The sequence below is a fragment of the Dermacentor andersoni genome, chromosome 1 (genome assembly GCF_023375885.2).
Source record: "Dermacentor andersoni chromosome 1, qqDerAnde1_hic_scaffold, whole genome shotgun sequence".
Lineage (NCBI taxonomy): Eukaryota > Metazoa > Arthropoda > Arachnida > Ixodida > Ixodidae > Dermacentor > Dermacentor andersoni.
In genome coordinates this window covers 8138016-8162793 of record NC_092814.1, presented here as the reverse complement: position 1 = coordinate 8162793, position 24778 = coordinate 8138016, and the positions used below count along the sequence as shown (strand labels likewise).

The window sequence follows — 24778 nt, the reverse complement described above, 5'->3', positions numbered from 1 at the left end:
AAACCAATTTAACTACCCCATTTACTCAAATTTAAGCCAGCCCCAATTCTAAGCCAACCCCCGAAAATCCGCAGCAAAAAAAAAAAAAGGAAAGACTGCCTCGAACGTAGGCTAAACGAAAACGAGGACAGCGGGATAAAATGTTCCTAAAGCCAGGGGAACTCGTACTTCAACGTGTTGGAATACTTGAAATCGATTCATTTAATTCATTTATTTATCCAAAGTTCTTTGTACAGGGTGAATTTGCTGGTCAATCTAAGCATGCAGTGCTTGTAAAATGACCAGGCAGTTGGTGAAACAACATATTAAATTCATATTACCACAATTAATACATTCTTTCACATATATACACTGAACACCGTCCAGTGCATGAAACAAAATAAAATAACAAGCATTTTGAGTTCCTGTTTTTTCATTACACAATGTTGTCAAGAAAAACTTCAAAGTCAAAACAAATAGGATGTATTTCTCATTTATTGCAGTTTATGTACTGACGATGTCACCCGCATAGGTGGCGAAACGTCTGTTTTTGTTATTTTATTGTTGAGTAAAGCCAGTGAAAACAACACGTTTAAGTGTCGAGGACAGCGTTCACAAAATGAAAAAACAGCATTTATTGAATATGAACATGCCGAGCTCGTTCTACGTCATCATGGCTGCTAGCCTAGACCTATCTTTCTTATCGCTGTCATTTCTTCGTTGTGGCGCATGCAGAAAGGATCACCCATTGCCCCCTGCAACGATGTACGTTTTTCTCATTGAGGTCGAAGTCCCGTTTGGCTGGAACGGCAACTACCACAACTTTTAATTTGGAAGCAGCTCTATAGTGACATCGCTTGTTTGGTGCCATTATGATAATGCCACGCCTTGCGCCGATATGACACAGATCAAAATGGTGACATGCTCATGTACTCGGTTGCTCTGTGTACTCGGAATGCTCGTGTACTTCAGTTGGCTACTGGTGCAGCGAATAGCGGTTGCGATAATGACATTTCTTGGTGGTAGCTATGCGCCGTAATTATAAATTTCAATTAACGACTGGCGTGTTTTTTAAAATCCTGGAAGCTAAGCCGACCCTAGAGTTTGCTTTATGATTATTTGAAAAAAACTTTTTTTTTTCAAATAATCATAAAAAAACTCTAGAGGTTTCGCGGAGCAGCAAACTGCTCCGCGAAAAAGGTGTATAGTGAATGGCCCTCTTACTATAGTCAGATCCTAATAATTAACAAACACTTGTCTGCTCGTTCCATTCATATGCATGCATGCTCTTATTATTCAACTGCTTTCAAGTTTTACGTAAACGCACGAGGAGGCGAGGGCCTGGAAGAAGCACAGACTGTGCATGAGCATGCTTTCTCCCGCATTGGCCAAAGGAGGCTGATGCAGCCTGGCTTTGCAAAAGAAAAAACATTTGTGCAAAAACCATCTGCGATAATTGTCAATGTAAGTGAGTGCTACTCCATTTTTTACAACTTTGGAGTGGCTTGATGCATAATATGACTGTGGCTTCTCAGCCCTGGCCATGTGGTGGCTGCAGCATATAATAAATTGATATGTGCATGTGGCAACTGGTACATCAGGAAAAGTGTATTAACCGGAGATGAAGAGTTTCGGGGACTTGCTAGTGCGCTGCCAAGACTTCTTCGATGCTGTAGTTGCATGAAGAGAGAAAAGTAGGTGTGATCCATATCACAAGCCACCCTTCCATTAATTGTGTAATGCATTCAAATAATGAAAGGTTTCCGCCCCGAGGAGAGGCGGGGTAAATGAGGAGACCAGTTCAGATATTGTCCGCCATTTTGGAGTCGCTTATAAAAACAAGTGACCACTACAATAAGAGGTGTGCCATCTCTCGGGGGTGACCAGGGGGGTCATGATGTTTTTTAGTTAGGCTATGCTTGCGTCTTTGGAGCTTTGATGGTGACATGATACTCTGGCTGTACAAGGTATGCATTCATCTGATCCCTTTCTTACCTTATGTCTTGTCGCGCAGTTTGAAAAAGCTATTAGAAGCCTAGAAAGCATGGATTGATGCTTGGAAGCCCATGGTTTGTGCAAGTGTGTTGTAGAGCCTGATGGTGTTGTACCCTTTGTTGGTGCATGGACCTCCTCCTTGCTTGTTAGACTGTTGGCACGCATCCTCCCAGCCCGAAGAGCTTCCGTTCTGCCAGCCCACTCGACTCTTTGAAAAACCAGGTCTGTTGCCAATGTGTCCTTTGTGTCTTTACTCCGCTGGCTTTGTCTCCTGGGACAGATAGGACACATTCTGTATGGCATGGTCACAGTTTCTGCTATGAGATTTGGCATGTTTCAGGAGACAAAGTCACTGGGTGGCAGCATTGTCTTGTTTCTGCGTGTCACGGGAACCTCTTGAAATACTATGGCCTAATACTATTTAATATTTGTACTAGCTTTAATATGCTATGTGGTGTGCAGTTTAACTGCTGCCGTGCTTCTTAACCCTTTGACGGTCCCATTTTTATTGCAGATATAACTTATATAGAATGACTGACTTATTTCAAAAAACCACAAGCAAATAGCTTCTGAGGTGACATTAAAGTGGCAAATTTTTTTTAATGTGTGCAGTGCCATATACAGGGTTTCTTGTTGAATACATGGTTAAACTATCATAATTTTACAAAGGTAATAAAATACACACCAACTAGGGCCAATATTTTGTGACATGCCATCTCATTTTCCATATTTATCGTCTGTCATGTCAAGGTTCTCATCATAACAAAGATGGCAGTGCGGTGCTCTCTGATCCACGCCCGAACCGAGAACCAGAATGGCAAATGTTATGTATCGTAAATGTTATGTATGGTCCAGGGCCATAGCCAAAGCAAGGCAAGCTATGCGAGTGCCCGCAAGAAAATTCAATGGTGTGCACCAGTGATAAATATAAAGCGAGTGAGAAACTTGAAGTAATCATATTTTTGATCTCTAACGACATCCAATCAGTTTTTCATGCGTCTTGCAAAAAGAGATCCACGCCTGTAAACAAAGTATTAATTACAAGCCTATGTGTGTGTGTGTGTGTGTGTGTGCGCGTACGTGCGTGCGTGCGTGCGGGAAAGCCATGTGGGCTAGCATTTCATGTTAAAATGATAAGGAGATAGAAATGAGTTTTCTCAATGCCCATAACTTGAAATCGCTTCTGGGAGGACGCCGAATTAAGTGTGCAAACGTAGGCATGAGCATGCAGAGAGAATAGTCCCGAACTATGTCATGTTGCCAGCCACCGCACACCAGAGTGAAGGAAGGTTGCAGCAGGTGCCGTTTCATTCCAAAAAGGCACATTTCTTTAAGCATTCTGTGACTGCTTGGGACTGGGACTTGCTTCTACTTGGCAGTGACCCTCATAGGGTTAAACTATACAACTGCTACTTGCATATTTGATTGTGGGTGCAAACCTACAAGAGCACACATCTCTTGCATGTATGTCTTTTACAAATCCAGCTAGTTCAGGAATAAATAATTCTGGAGCGCTGCTACCCTAGTGTAATCATAACATGGTTGTTAGAATTATAACCATCGTAGGACTTGTTTAATGTGTTAGGTGTAATGCTTGGGTGAGCCGAGATGGCTGATAGCTTCTTGTGTGCATTTCGTCGATTTTTTTCGCCATATACGACTGCCCAGGGTCGATTTTTTTTTTATTGCAGATTGAAATTCTTCAGAGGGACCGATCTCGAAAAAATTTACCGTCATTTTTCTAGGGTCACCGTAAAGTGACAAAAAGATATTTTGCTTTGGTATATATGTACTCGTTATTCATGAATAACAACAATAAAGAAAGGAAATAAACTTGTAAGAATTAAAAAAAATTGATGCATTGTTATGCACATAGTTCAGAGGCTTAGTAAAATGCACACACGAGAATATTTCAGAAGTCTCAAATGTTCCTGCTCTTACAATAATACAGTCAAATCTCGATATAACGAATCACGAAAGACTGCCAAAAATCGTTCCTTATATTGAAATATCGTTGTGATGAAAAGCTTGCGGTTATAAGCCAGTGGACAAACCTAGGAATGAAAATGATGTACCTTGGCAGTAGACGCGTGTACAGACAAGCATACTCTCAAATAATGTTCAACTCACTTCAAAGCTGCTTTATTTGAAGAAACCAGCGATTTTCTTCTGGCACGCACAGCACGCACGACCGATTAGGCATGAGTCTACATTTTCTACTTTGCGCAATACCTCATCAGGTACATCATTGCACCGAGCTATGAAAGTGCGGACTTTGTTTACGTGCGCTAAAACATCAATGTTTGACACAATCTCATCTTCTGTGTTCGGTAACCCACAGTCGTTTTCCTTCGGGTTGTCATCATCACTGGAGATGTCGCTGTGCAGAATTCCGCATAGGGCAATGAACAACGTTTATTCCCGATATGACGGCATATATGTAGTGTGCTGACGTATTAAGTCATGCACAGATTATGCAGGAGCGTGTGACGTCACGTTGACTCAGCTCTACTACATCTTCCCTTTTATGGAAAAACAGAGTTCAACGTCGCTCGAGTAGAGGGTACCGGCAGGGCTGGCATTGCTGCCTTGTGCTTCGGCGTAGCTCTTGGGCGGGCTCTGTGCAGGGGCCTTCTTGAGGGGCGGGACTGGTTTCAGGTTGCAGACCCATCAGTCGTAGGTGCTCTCGTGTGCATTGAATTTCACTGCCGTCTTCAGTTTTGATGATCGCTGACCGAGGTTTGTTAGCTGGCCTGAGAAAGACCACTAGAAACTAGGTCCGCTTGATTGTATCATACATGGTGACCTGCTGGCCTGGTGGCAAGTACCTGCTGCCATGGTTGTAGCAGGTCCTTTGGTGTTACCTTATCTCCCGAAGACGACTGTGGACCAAGTGACTGGTAGGTACTGGGAAAAGAGTCTGGGTTCGGCGTCCCGTAAGCCTCTGCACAGGGGACTGTAGCACATCATTGTGCGGAGTATTGCGGCATTCAAGCAAAGCCATTTGAAATACGGGCCTTTTAAAGGAGCATGTTTTTCGAAGCTTTTTGGCTTCCTGTACCCGTCTTTCTGTCATGACGTTAGAACGTGGGTGATGGGGGCTTGACGTGACGTGGGTGATACCTAAGGTGCTCAGAAACTCCTTAAACTTCCAGCTGATAAAGTGTGGTATCTGAACCTGGCAATGTTTAACGCTAGAACGTTATCTAGTGAGGCGAGTCTAGCAGTGCAATTGGAGGAATTAGAGGGCAGTAAATGGGACATAATAGGACTCAGTGAAGTTACGAGGACGAAAGAAGCATATACAGTGCTCAAACGTGGGCACGTCCTGTGCTGCTACCGGGGCTTAGCGGAGAGACGAGAACTAGGAGTCGGATTCCTGATTAATAAGGATATAGCTGGTAACATACAGGAATTCTATAGCATTATGAGAGGGTGGCAGGTCTTGTTGTGAAACTTAAGAGGTACAAATTGAAGGTCGTACAGGTCTACGCCCCTACATCCAGTCATGATGACCAGGAAGTCGAAAGCTTTTATGAAGACGTGGAATCTGCGATGGGTAAAGTCAAAACAAAATACACTATACTGATGGATGACTTCAATGCCAGGGTAGGCAAGAAGCAGACTGGAGACAAGTCAGTGGGGGAATATGGCATAGGCTCTAGGAATAGCAGGGGAGAGTTATTAGTAGAGTTTGCAGAACAGAATAATATGCGGATAATGAATACCTTCTTCCACAAGAGGGATAGCCGAAAGTGGACGTGGAGGAGCCCGAATGGCGAGACTAGAAATTAAATAGACTTTATACTCTGCACTAGCCCTGGCATCATACAAGATGTGGACGTGCTCGGCAAGGTGCGCTGCAGTGACCATAGGATGGTAAGAACTCGAATTAGCCTAGACTTGAGGAGGGAACGGAAAAAACTGGTACATAAGAAGCCGATCAATGAGTTAGCGGTAAGAGGGAAAGTAGAGGAATTCCGGATCAAGCTACAGAACGGGTATTTGGCCTTAACTCGGGAAGCGGACCTTAGTGTTGAAGATATGAACGACAATCTTATGGGCATCATTAAGGAATGCACAATAGAAGTCAGTGGTAACTCCGTTAGACAGGATGCCAGTGAGCTATTGCAGGAGACGAAAGACCTGATCAACAAACGCCGATGTATGAAAGCCTCTAACCCTACAGCTAGAATAGAACTAGCAGAACTTTCCAAGTTAATGAACAAGCGTAAGACAGCTGACATTAGGAAGTATAATATAGATAGAATTGAACATGCTCTCAGGAACAGAGGAAGCCTAAAAGCAGTGAAGAAACTAGGAGTAGGCAAGAACCGGATGTATGCGTTAAGAGACAAAGCCAGCAATATCATTACTAATATAGATGAGATCGTTCAAGTGGCTGAGGAGTTCTATAGAGATTTATACAGTACCAGTGGCACGTACGATGATGATGGAAGAGAGAATAGTCTAGAGGAATTGGAAATCCCACAAGTAACGCCGGAAGAAGTAAAGAAAGCCTTGGGAGCTATGCAAAGGGGGAAGGCAGCTGGGGAGGATCAGGTAACAGCAGATTTGTTGAAGGATGGTGGGCAGATTGTTCTAGAGAAACTGGCCACCCTGTATACGCAATGCCTCAAGCCCTCGAGCGTACCGGAATCTTGGAAGAACGCCAACATAATCCTAATCCATAAGAAAGGGGACGCCAAAGACTTGAAAAATTATAGACCTATCAGCTTGCTGTCAGTTGCCTACCAACTATTTACTAAGGTAATCGCAAATAGAATCAGGAACACCTTAGACTTCTGCCAAGCAAAGAACCAGGCAGGATTCCGTAAAGGCTACTCAACGATAGACCATATTCACACTATCAATCAGGTGATAGAGAAATGTGCGGAATATAACCAACCCTTATATATAGCTTTCATTGATTACGAGAAAGCATTTAATTCAGTCGAAACCTCAGCAGTCATGGAGGCATTGCGGAATCAGGGTGTAAACGAGCCGTATGTAAAAATACTGAAAGATATCTATAGCGGCTCCACAGCCACCGTAGTCATCCATAAAGAAAGCAATAAAATCCCAATAAAGAAAGGCGTCAGGCAGGGAGGTACGATCTCTCTGATGCTATTCACAGCATGTTTACAGGAGGTATTCAGAGACCTGGATTGGGAAGAATTGGGGATAAGAGTTAATGGAGAATACCTTAGTAACTTGCGATTCGCTGATGATATTGCCTTGCTTAGTAACTCAGGGGACCAATTGCAATGCATGCTCACTGACCTGGAGAGGCAAAGCAGAAGAGTGGGTCTAAAAATTAATCTGCAGAAAACTAAAGTAATGTTTAAGTCTCGGAAGAGAACAGCAATTTACGATAGGTAGCGAGGCACTGGAAGTGGTAAGGGAATACATCTACTTAGGGCAGGTAGTGACCGCGGATCCGGATCATGAGACTGAAATAATCAGAAGAATAAGAATGGGCTGGGGTGCGTTTGGCAGGCATTCTCAAATCATGAACAGCAGGTTTCCACTATCCCTCAAGAGAAAAGTATATAACAGCTTTGTCTTACCAGTACTCACGTATGGGGTAGAAACCTGGAGGCTTACGAAAAGGGTTCTGCTTAAATTGAGGACGACGCAAGGAGCTATGGAAAGAAGAATGATGGGTGTAACGTTAAGGGATAAGAAAAGAGCAGATTGGGTGAGGGAACAAACGCAAGTTAATGACATCTTAGTTGAAATCAAGAAAAAGAAATGGGCGTGGGCCGGACATGTAATGAGGAGGGAAGATAACCGATGGTCATTAAGGGTTACGGCCTGGATTCCGAGGGAAGGGAAGTGTAGCAGGGGACGGCAGAATGTTAGGTGGGCGGATGAGATTAAGAAGTTTGCAGGGATGACATGGCCGCAATTAGTACATGACCGGGGTTGTTGAAGTATGGGAGAGGCCTTTGCCCTGCAGTGGGCGTAACCAGGCTGATGATGATGAGGATGATGATGAACACTGCACAACTTCATAGGCAAGGCAATGAACAGAAAATATTTCGGAACAGCAGGCGTTCAGCGAGGCTGCTGTGGCAGTGTGAAGTTCCCGAATGTCGAAAAAGAACGAGTAAAAGTCAAAGATGGTGGCAAATTCACGACCTTCATAAGAGAACAAGTCGATGCCAACAACTTGCCTGGGTAGGGTGGGAACATCGTGACTTAAGAGAGGCATTTTGGCGTTTCGCGGCTGATTCTTTAGGCACACCTTGCGTCCTTTGCAGAACTGCTCAATGTCGCTTGTTATTTTCGGCCAGAACATCATGTTCCTAGCCCTCACCTTTATTTTATCCGCTCCAGCATGCACCACGTGGAGGAGGCAAATTATTTGGCATCTTTTTGACTTGGGTATGATTACCTTGTTGCTGTGAAATAAGAGGCCATCCTGCATGTGTATCTCGTCTCGGTACGCCCTGTAGGTCCGATGTTGGTCTGGGACTTTGAGCTTGTAAAGAGGCCATGCTGTCTCTGCGTATTCACACAGCTTTGTCAGGTTGCTGACCTCACTGGTTGCTGCAAGTAGGTCTTTCAGGCAGTGCTCTGAGGCTGAAACAAAATCAAGAACATTAACTTCAAAGTCCTCATGTTCTTCCAGGTGTTCTTTACTGCGAAAACGATTAATGCATCTGCGTTCTGTGCTGGGTTTATACGTCACAATGATGGGGTAACGTTGCATTCTCAGTCGCATGCATTGCAAGCGTAGTGGGCACTGGTGAAGTGGTTTATTATAGCGTCCTCGATCACCCGCACTGGTGCGCCTTGGTGCACGCTTTCATCCTCGATCAACCGCACCGGTGCGCACCGACCATCCTCGATCACCGGAAGCGCACCCTGTTGGAGCGGTTTTCCGTTGCCCTGTCTCGCACCGAGAAAATCGGCGGTGTGTCGGGGTGCAATCCCAGCAACCACTGCGGGACGTGTGCAAGCACTGCCGACTGGAGAACCGCGGATGCTCTGGCCCGACAGCTGCGGTTGCAACGGAGTTGACGGAGTTAGCTAGTGGAGACGTCTGCAATGAGAAAGGAAACGCGGCTAGTTGCCGCAATCAATGAACTTTTTTTCAAACTCGTCTGACAGCGAAGACTACATGCTGATGGACCTCGTCCAAAAACAATGTGGTGAAGAGCGGCCAAAAGTGGACAGATTCGTTGAACGGGTCGTCAGGAACGGGCCCTCACGATTAATTATAAAATACATTGGTGTTTGCTTGCAACCAGGTATGTCAGAGCACGCAGTTTGACAAGGTTTGAGCGCTTGCCGCAGATGCTCAGCACCTGCAAACAATAAAATGTGTGCGCGCGCACATTTGCGCGCCAGGTGCAAAGTAGCACTGCATGCAAGCACCCTGCACACGGTTACAGTGGCTGTAACGCGGTGCAATTTTGTCCTTGATCTTGACCCTCTGCAGTGCGCCACCACCGCGGTGCAAAGCGCACCATTCTGCTTTCGAGGCAACTCCGGGGCAAGGTGATCGAGGACGCTATTAAATATGGCCTCCAATGGCTGATGATCTGTCTCAAGTGTTACTGCATGCTGTCCAGATATGCAGTCGCTGACTGATTTTTCGAACTCCAAAAATTCTGACATGCTCGATTATTCGGTCTGCTTCGCTGCACCGCCATTCCCCCCTTGGACCATAATGTATAACAACTGCCGAAAGTTCGGACACCTTGCAACCTCTCGTCTGATTTTTTGGACACTCCTTGAGCCAACTCGATCGAAAGCACCATGCACTGACTCTGACCGGTGCATGGTTAGACTTGCTGAACACCATTTTTGTTTTGAACGGAGCCTCCTTGCTGCCCCACGAAGTAGCGCTACTGAAAATCCCCGTTCATCATCATCCTTTCTGCCTGGTTCATGGCTACAGCAGTTCCGGTCTCAGCTTAGTAACTGGTATCGGCGTGACGGTGTGGTGATGTTTGCTTTGTGTGCTGTGTCGAGGTTGCAGTGATGCAACGTGGCATACGGAAACATAGCGTCAAGTGTGTAATGGCACTGACAGTGCCCGCGCAGACTGCGCTGGGGAATGCCGGCAAGCGGGTGCCGGGAGCCTAGTATTTGTCGCCTTCCGATGTGCACCCTACTGATGCCGAAAGTGTTCTGCCGAGACCTGTGCAGTGGTTCCGGACACCATCTCATTTGACAGTTTCACAGGTGCTCATGCTGCTGTACTGACATGCGCAGAACTCGATGACGGCGAGATCATTCGTCAGGTTTCTGCTGCATCGGAAGATGACGCACCGTATGCTACGCTGCCGTTGCAGCGGAGCGTGCACAAGCAGTGACTGCTTTCAGCTGCCTATCTTGATCGTACGACCCTCTCAGAGATTCAGGCTTATCTGATTGCGCGTAAATGGAACAGCGTGCAATGGCGCATTCACGATTTCTTCAAGCCTACTGCCGAGCCCGAATAAGTGCATGGAAATAAAGGATTTCTTTTTTTTATTTCTTCTTAATCTGCTTTTTCGGACACTTGTTTATTCGGACATTTCCGCAGTCCTCGTGAGGTCCGAATAAACGGTCAGCGACTGTATAGTCATGAAATTTGGTGCAGCCGTGCACTATCGCTAGAGTTTCCTTTTTATCTCAGCATATCTTTGCTGCGCATCTGTGAGTGACCGTGACGAAAGAGCAATGTGGTGTGCACCCTGTATCAGAACGGATCCTACCCCGAACTGACTTGCGTCAACTGATAAGGTAACTGTTTTCTTAGGGTCAAAATAACAGAATCGGGGCTGTTATCAGAGCCTCGCGCAACGTTTCGAAGCTTTCTTCCTGCTTCACTGTCCATACTCACGCGATTTCTTTGCACAACAAAGGTAGAAGAGGGGCGGTCACCTCCGACATGTTATGGATGAAACGTTGCGCAAAGTTTATCGTGCCCAGAAGGACTTGCTGCTCCTTACTATTCTTAGTAGCTGGCATTTGAAGAATATCTTGCACGCATTGCGGGTCAACTCGCAGGCCTTCTGCAGTGAGCACGTGTCCCAGGTAGCATACTTCGGGCTGGCTGGAAAAATGAACATTTCTTCAGGTTTAGTTTCAGGATATATTCACGACAGCGTGTTAAAAGAAAGTGCAAGTGGTAGTCATGCTCTTCTTTAGCCTTGCCCCATCCATTACTACTGCGACATTTGGCAAACCTTATAATAAGAAGCCAACAAACACTGACACCAAGGACAACATAGGAAAAATTACTTGTGCTTAATAAATGAAATAAAGAAACCGTAAATTAATGGAAATTAAAGTGGATGAAAAAACAACTTGCGACATGTGGGAACCGAACCCACAACCTTCGCATTTCACGTGCGATGCTCTACCAATTGAGCTACCACGGCGCTGCTTCCCCACCCACTTTTCTTGGGTATTTATGCGTCCTAGTAGTACCCTGGGAGTGTTAGTCAGCGCCAAAAGTGTTACAGCGCCGCGGTAGCTCAATTGGTAGAGCATCGCACGCGAAATGCGAAATGTTGTGGGTTCGGTTCCCACCTGCGGCAAGTTTTTTTCATCCACTTTAATTTCCATTAATTTATGGTTTCTTTATTTCATTTATTAAGCACAAGTAACTTCCCCTATGTTGTCCTTGGTGTCAGTGTTTGTTGGCTTCTTATTATATGACTAATAAAAAATCGGGCCCCTCGGTTAACCCCCTTTCTTCTCGTTTATTTGGCAAACCTTGTAGCACACGATGCATTGCTGCCTGAAACACTTCCGGGGCTGAAGCATTGCCGAAAGGCATGCGAAAGAAGTGATAGCGTCTGTATGGTGTGCTCATTGTGCAGAGCTTCGAGCTTGTGTCAGCTAGTTTTATTTGCCAGAATCCTGATGCTGTGTCTAGACTTGCAAAGAACTTGTCTCCGGCAAGCCTAGGCACTACATCTATGAGGGTCACCATGGGGTTATTCTCCCGGAGCAAAGCTTTGTTTAGTGCTGTGGGGTCTAGGCAGACACATACTTCTTCTTTCTTAACTACAGTGACCATGTGACTGGACCATTCTGTTGGCTCATTTACCTTGTATGTGATGCCTTGTTTGTTCTTCCATGCGCTGGAGCTCCTCCTCGACTTTTTCTCGGAAGGGCCACCGGAACTCTCCTCGCCTGCACAACCACTCCCACAGTTTTGGGCTTTAGCTTCATTGTGTACTCAACACCTTTTAATGGTCCCAGTCCACTGAAAACATCTGCAAATGATTGTGCTGCTGGGTACAACTGGTCGATGTGGACATTTTGCATCTGACAAATAAAACGAAGGTGTTCAGCTACTAATCCACTGACAGTCACAGGCACGTTTTGGTCAACCACGGAAAAAGTACCTTCGTGTACTTTGTTGTTTGCAAACAACTTCAGTCAAATTTTTGCTTTGGCCACAGTTTTGTGGCTGTTAAAGTTACGTAACAATCTTGCTGAGGCTTGCTTAGCAGCTTGCCAACATCCTGAATCGAAATTACACAGCAGTTAGCTCCTGTGTCCAGCTTGCATGCAAATGGGCATCCTTCAATGTCAGCTGTTGTGCTCCAGTGGTCTGAGGCTAGCGCGCCGACAATCGAAATTTGAAAAATGAAATCGTCATCTTCGCCTTGCAGTTCGCACAGTTCTGTTTTCAAGCTTTGTTCTGACGGGCGCCGATGCTTTACGTGCTTGGGCAAAGTGATTACGCCTACCGCACTTCATGTACACCTTCTCTAGAGCCGGGCACGTTACGCCTTGGTGAGTGAAATACCTGCAACGGCTACAAGGTCGCTCTTGCGGGGCGACTGCATGGACTACTGCGTTGCCTGCTGTTTCGGTGCCTTCGCTGATTTCCTTAAATTGCTCTTTTGCCTTGTTCATGGGCTCTGCATATTGCGACTGTCGTCTCATACGATGAGTTTTCGGCTATAAGCTTTTCCTGTAAACATTTGTCCTGCACTCCCTGGATAATGCGGCTGCGAAGCAAGCGGTCTTTCAAGTCTCCATACTTGCAGTTCTTTGCTAGGAGCCTTAGGTCTATCAGCCAGTCGTTAAAAGGTTCTGCTTGCTCTTGGTCTCTTAATCTGAAGCGGAACTCATGAAATGTCAAATTTATTGATCGCTAATAGGATTTCTTAAACTTTTCAAGCAAAACATCGACGTTGTTCTTGTACTCGTCATTCTCAAATTTGAAATTGCTATAAGTTTTCCTGCCGTCTTCTCCAATTGTTACAAGTAACGTTGCTGCTTGCACTTCTTTAGGCTGTTTACTTAAATGGGTGGCTGTAGAAAATAGCAAGAACTCACTTTCCATGCAATCCATGCGTCTTCCAAGGCATCCAATGGTTTTGGGGGCGCGAGCAACGTAGACGGGGTGGACATAGTGAATGGGCACCGCTGCCACCATGTGCACGGTCCCGCGTCGGGCAATGAACGTTTATTCCTGATATGAAGGCATATATGTACAGTAGTACGCTGACGTATTGGGTCGTGCGCAGATTATGCAGAAGCGAGTGACGTCAGGCTGACTCAGCTCTGCTACAGTCATGAATGCAGTTAATCTTTTTGGTTGTTAAGGTCCGCCGTCATTAGTGCTGCCCTGTCACTCTCCACATAGTCGTCAAGGGAAGAAACGGCGGGTAGCAGTTCTGCAAGCTCAGTCCATAGGTCTCCTGGGTTGTATATATTTATGTGAACGAGCTGCTCCCATACATTTGATTAAGTGCTTCAATAGTACGACTTGGCAAAGGGAACTGAAAGACACCTATTAAAACTCTCCTATTCTCAAGTTTGTGTTCTCTGGCGGTATGTCATTTCAATAATGTCGAAAAAGACAGACTTGACAATTTGCAACCAGTTACAATTGAACATGGCCTTTACACAGTGAACATTTTTCTGCCAATACACTCAATGCCGCTCAATGTGAAGGGCTCCCAATGCGGTGCTGATGGTTCAAAACAACATAGAAAAATAAATGAGGTGCTTCATGAGCAAGATTAGACAGAAACAAGAATCAGGCGGAGACAAGCTACGAATTACATAAATTTTTGCTGTTCTAGATGTTTTTTGTGAGCACTGCAGGTGTTTAAATTGCTTATTCTTTCAAAACCCACTTTTTCACATTTATTTCATATGCCAATAAGCATAATTATATTGACATGCATACTTCTTTATCTGTATCCGGTGACCGTGTTCCACTGGCTAACAAATATTTATCTTTATCGCTCAGCGCAGAATGCACCTGCACGTATCGGAAGTTTTGCGAATGTTATCGATGGCTCTATCCGTTGTCTGTTGTCAACGAACCTTGTATAATCTGATTGCATACGCAACACGAATTGTGTAGTAGTTTCTGGAAGGCACACGGGCACTAGCAAATACGCTGGAACTTTCGATGACTGATATATGAGCCAACATACTGGACCTGCAGATCAGATTTTCGACTATCACCGTCTTTGCTCACTGATATTCTTGCGATTGAGTGGTACTTGGTACTTGTGTTGCTGGGCACAAGTTCGCCCAGTAAAGAGTTGAATTTGTAACTCCCAGTTTGGCTCTGCATCCTTCTTCACCGTCACTACAATGTGACAATATTTCTAATACAATAGAATGTCGTTAAACCGTATCCTCTTAAACAGTAGTTTCGTTTTAAAAGTAGTAAAGTCAGATCCCCGACTCAGTGGCCATCGAACATAATGCGTTTTGTATCTGCATAAACTGTACCAGCTTATTGCATACGTATCAGTTCACACGTAGTGTTTATACTTTTCATCGTGAAATCACGGTGGTACATCAGTCCGGCAGAACAAGCCTCAGAGATGGGAACGGCCTTCAAGTGCAAACACAGAGTGCACTTGGAAGGGTGAAGCCGCATCAGCATGATTTTGGCACCGTGGCAGAGTCTGAGCGTTGTGGCCCATGTTGTGGTGTCGTACAAGCTAGGAGAAAAACCGGATGCTCAGCATAGAAGAAATATTGGACATTGTTCTTGATGTCGAATATGGCATGAAGAAGTCAGTGTGTGGCATTTGGAATGTGTAGAAGTTGGTCGGCAATACTGCTGCGACAGTGAAAATATGTCGGCTACGAGGTTCAGCTTTGCAAGGTTCTACTTTTCGCCATCATTGCCTCTGTTATTGCCGAAGTGTCGTCTAGCAACAGTGACGAGGACAATGCAGAAAGTGACAGCACGGGCGATTCAGGCCTGACAGTGGTAGATGCTGTGCATTGCATCAGCCTCATGCGGGTGAGGATAGCAATAGGGGCTTGTTGGTACGGCATATCTAATTTTGTTATAGCGCAAGCTTGACACAGACAACAGAAGGCACATCTGACACACACAGAGTGCTGTGTGTGTCAGATGTGCCTTCTGTTTTCCGTGTCAAGCTTGCACTATAACAAAATTACTCATGCGGGTGTTTGCCTAGAAGAGGGGCTAGTGGAAAAGCTGGCTCATAGCTTGAGTGAGTTTGAGGCCACCGTCATCACTGCTAGCCTGCCGTGGCATCAAACGAAAATAGCATACCTTTGTCCCTCGAAGTGAATAAATACTGCATGTTTTCTGCCTTTTCATCTCACTCTCTCGTAGTTCCGTTTTTGACAGGTTAGTGGGCAATCTCTCACTATTGTGGTTAAGCAGTACTACCGTTTAGTATGTACTTTTTCTGAGCACCGGCCAACTACGGTTTAACAAGGTTTCACTATACAGATTTTTCAAGGATACTTGGCATGCCTAATTCTTAGATAGTTCACTCTGCAATAAGCTACCAAAAAAGAACTTGTATGACACCTTTTGATATGATATGGCATGGTCGTGCAGGTTTAAGCAAAGCGATCTTGTAGACAGACGACTACGCGAGTGCAAGTGCTGATGCCGATATTTTGTGCACTATTGTTACTTCAAAGGTAAAAAGAAACTTGCGGTAGGTGTACATTTATTAATCAAACATGTTTCTTATATCTAAGAGAGCTTACAGATCATTAACTTATTTTTTCAAGCTCATTTTACAGCAAGCTGCTTTAGGCTGGACTTGGGCGGTTGCAGACAAAATAGTCCAGCAACAGTGTGCTGCAGCCGAGGAATGAGCCTAGGTGCGCGTCAGAGCTTGTCTCCAGTGGTTGCTTTCCTCCAACGGACGCCAAGCATGCCACTGGTTGGGCCTTATGCGCGCACTGGTGTGCCAGGCATTGCAGAAGCCACGCTCGAGCTTTGCAGCAGCAGCGCTAGTTGGTTCTTAGGGAAGCGCGAAAGAGGAGTCGCACTGCAGTACATGCCTTATACATAACTCATTTCGGCAGTGGCAATTAGTCTCTCTGCTGCTCACGAATCCTTGTTTACTTGGGTTATGTCATTTCTGTCACTGATAATTTCATTGTTGTACATTTTGCTGTACATGGATTGTGATGCACACATGCACCTATAAACGTTGTCTACCATGTAAACCAGAGAGAGAGAGAGAGAGTAAACTTTAATGAACACCAGCAGTTCTGTCGGCTGGGCCTAGGCCTCCCACGATGGGACGTCGAGGTCTTGCCTCTTCGCCGCTTCGTAGGCCTGCTGGGTCGCCCAGAGTTGGTCGTCTAGATGGGAGCTGCGCAGGGCGGCGTGCCGTCTCGACGGCGGCGTGCCATCTCGACGCCATGTAAACCAAAGAGATTTATTTTAATGTTATGCACAAAGTCATTTCTGTGCTAAGAGGTCCTCTGCTTAGAATAATCTACATTTCTTTGAAGAACCAAGCCACTGCTGCTACAGAAAGCAAGTGTCATTGAAAACTTAAGCTTTTTGTGTCTTTTGTATTGTTATAATGTTTGTCTATATCTGTTTACAACATTCTTGATACTGGCAGTATGGCCGGTCGTCAAGCCCTGGCAGCTTGCTGGACAAAGAGCCCCTGCTGAGTGACCTCAGTCGTGTGTACGCCTATAGCTACCTGACTGCAGAGCCAACCCAGGGCTATTTGCGCAGGCCCCTCGAGCCACACCCACCCAAGTCGCCCCAGTTTCACCGGCCACCAGGTACTTGCTTCTGGATCATTGAAGTTTTCGTTTTAAAGGGCTCCTCACAAGGTCGGGCCATTTGAGCTGACAAGTGCAGAGCATACAATGCACGCTAACGATCGTGTTCGCGAAGAATCACACCACTATGCGCGGCGAAAAGGTCTGAAATTTCAATCCGAACGGCATTTTCTCGTTCCCTTATTGCGACCGCGCTCCAAGCCCGATGGTCACGTAGTTGTGTCTGCAGTGTGACATCGCTTGTAATGACACGTGACTTTCGAGAATTATTCAAGGGAACATCTGTTATTTGTGTGATCTTTTGCTTGAATTGACGAATTGAAGTTTAGAGAAATAATAAATTACACAAACGGAATGTCTGCGCGTTTTTGTTTTGCTTCGCACCGAAGCAAGAGAGCTGCACTTGTCTGCTTGTTCCCATGGCCGAGCAGTCACTTGCGCAGGTACCAAAACTATGCCATTTTCTACGGTGTTCCAGCGCGTGATCATGCTCTGCGATCCACTTGTGTCTGTCTCAGTATTTGTGTAGCGCTGACTTATACCACTAGTCAGGTGTCCTCGTGCACAGCATGCAGAATCGTGCGCTGCACGAAATGAGACAATCACAGCAGCTCGCGGGCGACACCATCAGTGGAAGTGCTCCGCGCCACAAAAAACTGAGAGAAAAAAAAAATTGTAGCCGGGGTTCGTGACGTATGCATCACGCGATCCTCGAGGTCCGGTATGGAAGAACGCAGGGAAGGAATTTCACTTGCGAAGGCTAGACGGGGCGAGTGGAGAGAGTGTCTCTCTATGCAGTGGAGCTCGCCTTCTAAAATCATGGGTTCGCGGCACTGAAATATTTCTATTTCAGCTATTAATGAGCCAATCTGAAAAATGTTTTGTGGCACAAAGCTCCCTAGAGGCACGTAAGAACTGGCAGTGGAGCTTTGTCAAGTCTTAAATAATTCGTTGTGGCCCAAAGAACTGATAATGTTCTGCATCCGAGTTGGCAAATCTTGAGTTGTATTTGTTATACAATCGAAGCTCCATGTAAAGAAGTAAACCTAAAGTTTTATTGGTCAAGCTTTGATTCATTGTAGTATTCTCCGGCTGTGACAAAACCAAAAATGTGGGATCCAACATGGTGTTGGTACTATAGTGAAACAAATTTTTGTTTGCATGTGCCTCAGAACATGTATTCCTATGCAAAAATGTACAACAGCCTACCAATTATTTAGACTTATTTTTCAACCTGCAATATTTGGATTTCCTTGCGGCAACACCACCTACCCATAGTACCAACATATAACGGCAACCGAAATTTTCAATGCTACACACACAGCATGCTACTCAAATTTTCAAACATGATTTTTCAGACGCACACATGCCGGATATAAAAAAAAAAATATTGATGCCATGTCGACCAGACAGGAAACCGCAACTTTGCCTGCCAATTCCTGATGAAGTGACGCTGGTTAAGCCTAGTGGCCTAAGCAGTGTGGGTGTGACTAATATTTACTGATAACCAGTGGAGTGACTTGTGACAAGTGGGCTGCATTGTGGTTGAGCGTGAAATCAAACGCACAGGCTAGGCTGACTGTCATAGTAGCAGAGTTTGGATTCAAGTGTGGTCCCTCCCTGTGTCCGAAAAGTATTGGCAACTACTCGACAACTTGAAATTGAGAGTACTATACCCGGCAACTACCTTCTTGGGTAGCTTAACCAAAGTAACGTGGGTGGAGCTTCCGTAGTTGGGGTACTATTCCAAGTAGTCTGAACATTTTGCTGGCAATGTGGAAGGAATGCTGTCGACAGTATAGTAGACCTGGGTTGCACTAGAAGGCTTCACTGCTATCGCTCTAGTACGGCGAGGAGTAGACATTGACCCGTCTGATGCTACAAGCAATCTTTACGAAAGTGAATGCATCCCCACTTGAACACTGCCGTTGCAAAGCGCTAGGAGCACTCTCTCCTGTACATGCTGGTGTGTCCAGTAATGCATGTGAAATTTTGCCAAAATTATTACATTCGTGACAGCAAACAACTCAGAATATTAACCCTGTATGCCATGGAATTTATGAAATGGGTGTTTTCTTTTATGTAGTGCTTGTAATCGCAATTGTGCTTGCACAGACGTCGCCAAAGACAGCCAGCTTGCTGGGGTCAAGGTGGCTGCTCATTACACTGCACATACTTTCTCCTGTAGTTGCATGCAGCCAAAGAAACATTCGTAAACACACTGCTGTCTTGATTTGCTCCTGATAGATGAATTCCGATCAGGCGACGAACAGTCGCTCATGCTTGCTGTGACCCAGTTGCATCAACTTTGTTTACAGGAGAAGCAAAACCTGTAGTGTGCACCTGAAAGCCAGAAAATGCAAAAAATTGAAATCCTTTAAATAGCAAGTTTGTTGTTTAATACAAAAAAGAAATCTTTATGAAGAAAATAAAGAATAAGAGGCAAGTTTTGTTTTATGCTACATAGTCTACAGATGTTTAGAATGTCTGACTACATGCTGCTCTGTAGCTTTGGCTGTGCTGCAACAGGAAGTGGTCGTTGGGTATAGAATATTGAAACGTCACATCCAGGATGCTTTGTGTATTTTGTCCAGCAGTCTAGCTTGGTTGGGCTACAGTTTGGAAGTCACTGTGCAGATCCTGTGTGACAGCACCGATTGCGCGGTTGTGTATTTACAGCGGTGCATAGTGCACATATGTAATTATCTTTGTTCCCATGCCACGTAGTGGCATGGCAAGCTACCGATGGACCATTAAAATTGGAAAGAGACCTTTTGCTTGCTCGTCGAAGGCATTCTGCTTGCATTCTTTATGCATAGACCTGATCAAGAAGTTTTTTTCACCGATATTTGCATGTATGCTTATGAATATTGGATATAATGAAAGTATTTTCATGTCCTATGCAACTTGCTTATATTGAGGTTTACCTGTATCTCGTTCATGCAGCTAATAATAGTCCGGCAGTACTACTCTTTAAATTTTTAAATTTTAAATTTTTTCAATTCAATTCAATTTATTTCCCAGAAGCATCTGGACGGCTTCCTGGCTAAAAGCTGCTAGAGCAGCTTGACAAAAGGCGCAGGAAGCCGTTACAAGGCATAGCGGACAAGACACATAAAAAACCAGGTATAATCGCAAGCAATGGAATCAAACAAGATTTCAGTTTAAGAAATCAGTTTTACAAGATATGCTAAAGATCAGCAAATTAAGTATTGAAAGAAAGAAACAAAGTTGAGAACAGGTAACGAAAAGACACAAAGTTGAAGTTCATTCTCAAATAACCATTTCAAGTGCACTGTACGCAATCAGTAGGCATGAAAACACACACACAAAAAAAAAATGACTTGCAGCACATAAGCAATCGCAAACACTCTGTACATAAACAATACACAATCGGCCAGAAACACGGTATCAAACCAAAAGGTCACTCACAATACGCTGTATCTTTTATTTAGTTACAATTGCACAACATATGTTCGAAGCTGCCTTCTACTATATCCAGCAGTATTTCGGTGCTTATTAAGTGTTAGGGGAACATTGTGAGCCAGTGCCTGAGTTTTGTAATTCGTACAAAAATGTGGTATCGCCCACATATCAGTGCAGCTTGTTTTAACAGTCGTAAATGGCTAACAGTAAATGGCTAACAGTAAATGGCTACTGTTGTGTCTTCAAGTACGCAGTAGCCTACTTGCCAGAACATCGCTAAGTGTGGACAGCTGGGCTAGTTGGTTGGGATTAGCATTATGAAACATCGTTCCAGCGCACAATTGAACACGGACGAGAAGAGAAAGGCAACACGAACACCGGACTTCAACTGAATTTTATTCATGGAAAACAGGGCTTTATGTACACAGGGGGAGGGGGTGGGGGGCTGCTAGTGTGCAGGACCACCCAAAAATATTTCCTTGGTCCAGGCAACAGTCATCAGAAGTGTCAAACTAAAAGAATAAAGGAATAAAAGCAAAAAGTGAAAAACTTTTCCCTCTCTTTCCTTCCCCTCTTTTTTTACATCACTCAGCACAATCTTGCTCATCTCCCGCCCTGCCTAGCTGATTCGACACACCCCTTTGCCCTGAGATAATCAAGTTCTTTTTTCCCGAGTGCAACAGAAGGAGCACTGACACAGTAATCGTTTTCATTGAAGATACAAAATGCTTCAAAAATTTCCCGGTTTTTCTGATTGCTAGATTTGCGCAACACACGTGTTCGTTCGAAAAACGCCTTGCATGCTGGCTTGTGCGAGCAACGGCGAATGTGGTCGGCTAAATGACCAGCGTCACTTAATGAAATAGCATTCCTGCGATACTCTAGCAGGCGTTCATTCAGACAGCGCCCGGTTTGGCCAATATAGCATTTCCCACAGGCGAGGGGAATACTATACACAACACCGACGTCACATTCAACGAGGGCTTTGGTGTGCTTTATTTTGCAGGCTGGCTTCTTCTGGGATTCGTTTACTAGGCGACACATTCGTCCCAGCTTTCCCGGTGCTGAAAACACGCCTGCTAAAGCGCCCTGTCATAGTGCCCTATTGGCACCAGGTTTCTCACCGCTTCAAGAAGGTTGGCGACAGGTGCGGGGTGCGTGTTGTCTTGTCTCTGATTTGTCGCCTTGCAAAATAGCATCGTCGGCGCAGTTCAGGTGCTATTGGCGTTTTCCCACGATGTGATGCAGAGCGCTGATTGGCCGGAGCAGCTCGTTCAAATCCCGCGGGCTAAAGCGCGCCTGTCATTGGCTGCTGCGCGGGTGCGCCTGGGATATCTATCAAGGGATCATCACAGTGAATTTCAGCTTCCTACGATGTCCCGGCATTTCTTCAGGCTTTTCCTCAGGCATATACATGATTCACCTAGTTAGACCTCAATAACTCTGGAACTAATAAACACATCTTCATGAAACTTTGCAGTTCCTCATAGTTCAGTGTGTGGACGTACCCTGAAAGTTTCATCTGGATATCTTAAAAAATAAAACAGTTCGGTCTCCAGGGTAGCCTCCCCCCTTAAAAATATATTTTTTTTAAGTCTGTACACGACGCTCGGCGCTGCGATTCAATGCGGGGTGATAAGGAGGCAATTTAGTGTGCCGAATGCCATTCCGTCTCATGAATGTCTCGAAAAGTGCCGGTGTAAACTGCAGGCCATTGTCTGTTACCACTTCCTCTGGTAACCCGTACGCGGCAAATACTAAGCACTAGAAACCAATGCTGATCACGATGAGCAAAATCTAAGTGCGCACACTCCCACCGGCACCTAGACACTCCCCATGACATTACCGAAACTTTGGGTGGCGCATTTTAGGTCAACTGGCATGTGACACTTGCTTTCACTGTTTGTTTAACGTCTTGCGTAAGGTGCGGTCACCACTTATGGCCTCTAGAAAGCATGTTTCCCGGATGGCTTTCGTGCAACCGCGATAGCACCTTTCCACGAAGAAACATTGGCACTATCACCCGATTTCCCCACATCATGCATTCTCTGTCAACAGAAAGCTGACTTCGTCGCACGAGATATGGCGCCAAAGCGTCTTCAGATACTTTTGACGGTCAACCGACCTGCATGTAAAACACCTTTGATAACAGCTTGTCTTTGCTTGTTTCCCCTCTAACGTCTTCCGTCGAGAGTGGGAGCTCGTCCAGCATATAGAAAAACCTTTGTACGCGTCATACCCCTCATCTGTGTACACATGACCTGTGTTCTGAAGTGGCAGGCGTGAAAGTGCGTCAGCATTGCCGATATCCCGTGATTTGCGATAAACCCATTTGTAGTCATAAGCAACAATCTGCAAGGCCGAACGCTGCACGTGTACCGCCGACATAGCTGGAATTTGATTCATCATCATCATCAGCCTGTTTGATGTCCACTACAGGACGAAGGCCTCTCCCTGCGATCTCCAATTACCCCTGTCTTGCGCCAGCAGATTCCAACTAATGCCCGCGACTTTCGTAATTTCATTGTTCCACCTAGTCTTCTGTCCTCTATATCGTTTTCCTTCTCTTGATACCCATTCTGTAACCCTAATGGTCCAACAGTTATCTAACCTGCGCATTACATGACCTGCCCAGCTCCATTTTTTTCTCTTGATGTCAATTAGAAAATCGTCTATACCCATTTGCTCTCTGATCCATACCGCTCTCTTCCTGTCTCTTAACATTATGCCTATCAATCTTCGTTCCATTGCTCTTTGCACAGTCCTTAACTTGTTCTCAAGTTTCTTTGTCAGTAGTCTCTGCCCCATATGTTAGCACGGGTAAAATGCACTGATTCTACAGCTTCTTTTTCGATGATAATGGCAAGCTTCCAGTCAGAAGCTGGCAATGTCTGCCGTATGTGATCCAACCCATTTTTATTCTTCTGTGAATTTCCTTCTCATGATCAAGGTTCTCTGTGATTAATTGACCTAGGTAAACGTACTCCTTCACACTCTAGAGGCTGACTTGCGATCCTGAACTCTTGTTCCTTTGCATGGCTATTCATCATTATCTTTGTCTTCTGCATATTAATCTTCAACCCCACTCTTACACTCTCTCTGTTTAGGTCCTCAATCATTTGTTGTAACTGTTGCTGAATAGAACAATGTTATCAGCAAACCGAAGGTTGCTGAGATATTCGCCGTCGATCCTCACTTCTAAGTCTTCCCAGTTTAATAACTTGAATACTTCTTCCAAGCACGCAGTGAAGAGCATTGGAGAGATTGCGTCTCTCTGTCCAACCCCTTTCTTTATAGGTACAGGTCAGTATAGAATTCTTCCGCTTCTTCTACTTTATCTTCGAGATTGCTGATGATACTACCCTGCTCATCTTTCAGTGCAGTACTTGTGCTATGCCAAGTTTCCTTCTCACTGATTTCAGGCTGCGTCCATTTTTTATGGCTTCTTCAGTCTTTCTCACGTTATAGTTTCGAATATCATTTATTTTCGGTTTGTTGATCAGTTTCGACAGTTCTGCGAATTCTATCTTATCTCTTGAGTTGGACGCTTTCATTCTTTGTCGACGGCATAGTATTTCTCAATGGTTCTAACATTGTGGTCTCAGAGTCTCCCGTACGCAAGTGGTCATGAACGTGGCTAGATACGCTATATATTTTCGGTGGAAGTGAACAGCACTTGAAAGTAGTGTGGAAAAAAAAAGAAAGAAAATTAGAAAATTAAAAAACTTTCCTTACTGCAAATTCACTAGTCGCACCTGGAGGGAGGTACATCAAACAGTTCACGATCTCAGCTGTCTGTCTCATGCATCGGAGAAATCTTTCTGAACGAGACGGCACTGGTACTGAGAGTGCCGTGCAAGGCTGAGACGTCAGATGTGAGGAGGGTGCATTGACTGAGACTTTTGCTCAAAGGCAAATTCTCATTGGCGAGACGGGCCGCCAAACAATAATTCTGAGCCACGCGTAAAATAGGCCACCTTGCAAGCGGCCTTGCTCTATTCTTGGAAAGCGCTTACACAATGCCTCCTTTAAGCTACAGCGTAAGCTGCTGCCTGTGATCAGTTAGTCATTGTTTGTATGTACACTCTCCCACAAAATATTGCGGCATGTGCAAGCGCATCGTGAAAAAGCCCCTCCTCCCCTTCTAGCAGTGCACCCCTGGTGTTGAGACAGACGCCTGCACGCATGCGCGTCCCTCCGCGACTGCAAGCGTGCATGTTTCCGCGCTTCCTCCTTTCGCACCGGTGATATTCGATTGTAGCAGCGAGGTGCCCCTCTTGCGATATGCGCTGTGGCGGCTTCGACGGGCAAAACTATGTGAAGCGTGTTTAGAAGTGTGAGCTTGCGTACGCCGCTGTGGCCGCTT

At 45.2% G+C, this 24778-nt stretch overlaps 1 protein-coding gene across 8 annotated transcripts in view; it reads left to right on the top strand.

Moving 5' to 3' along the window:
* Unc-115a (actin binding LIM protein Uncoordinated 115a) overlaps window positions 1–24778 on the top strand; it is a 558372-nt gene that overhangs the window by 312536 nt on the left and 221058 nt on the right. For 7 of the 8 annotated variants that reach the window (XM_050191443.3, XM_050191439.3, XM_050191442.3 and 4 more), the window contains 2 exons: window positions 2125–2196; window positions 16818–16986. In XM_050191443.3, the coding sequence (XP_050047400.1) occupies window positions 2125–2196; window positions 16818–16986 (241 nt within the window). The remainder of the gene's footprint in view (window positions 1–2124; window positions 2197–16817; window positions 16987–24778) is intronic. The other variant, XM_050191440.3, reaches the window with a different exon arrangement.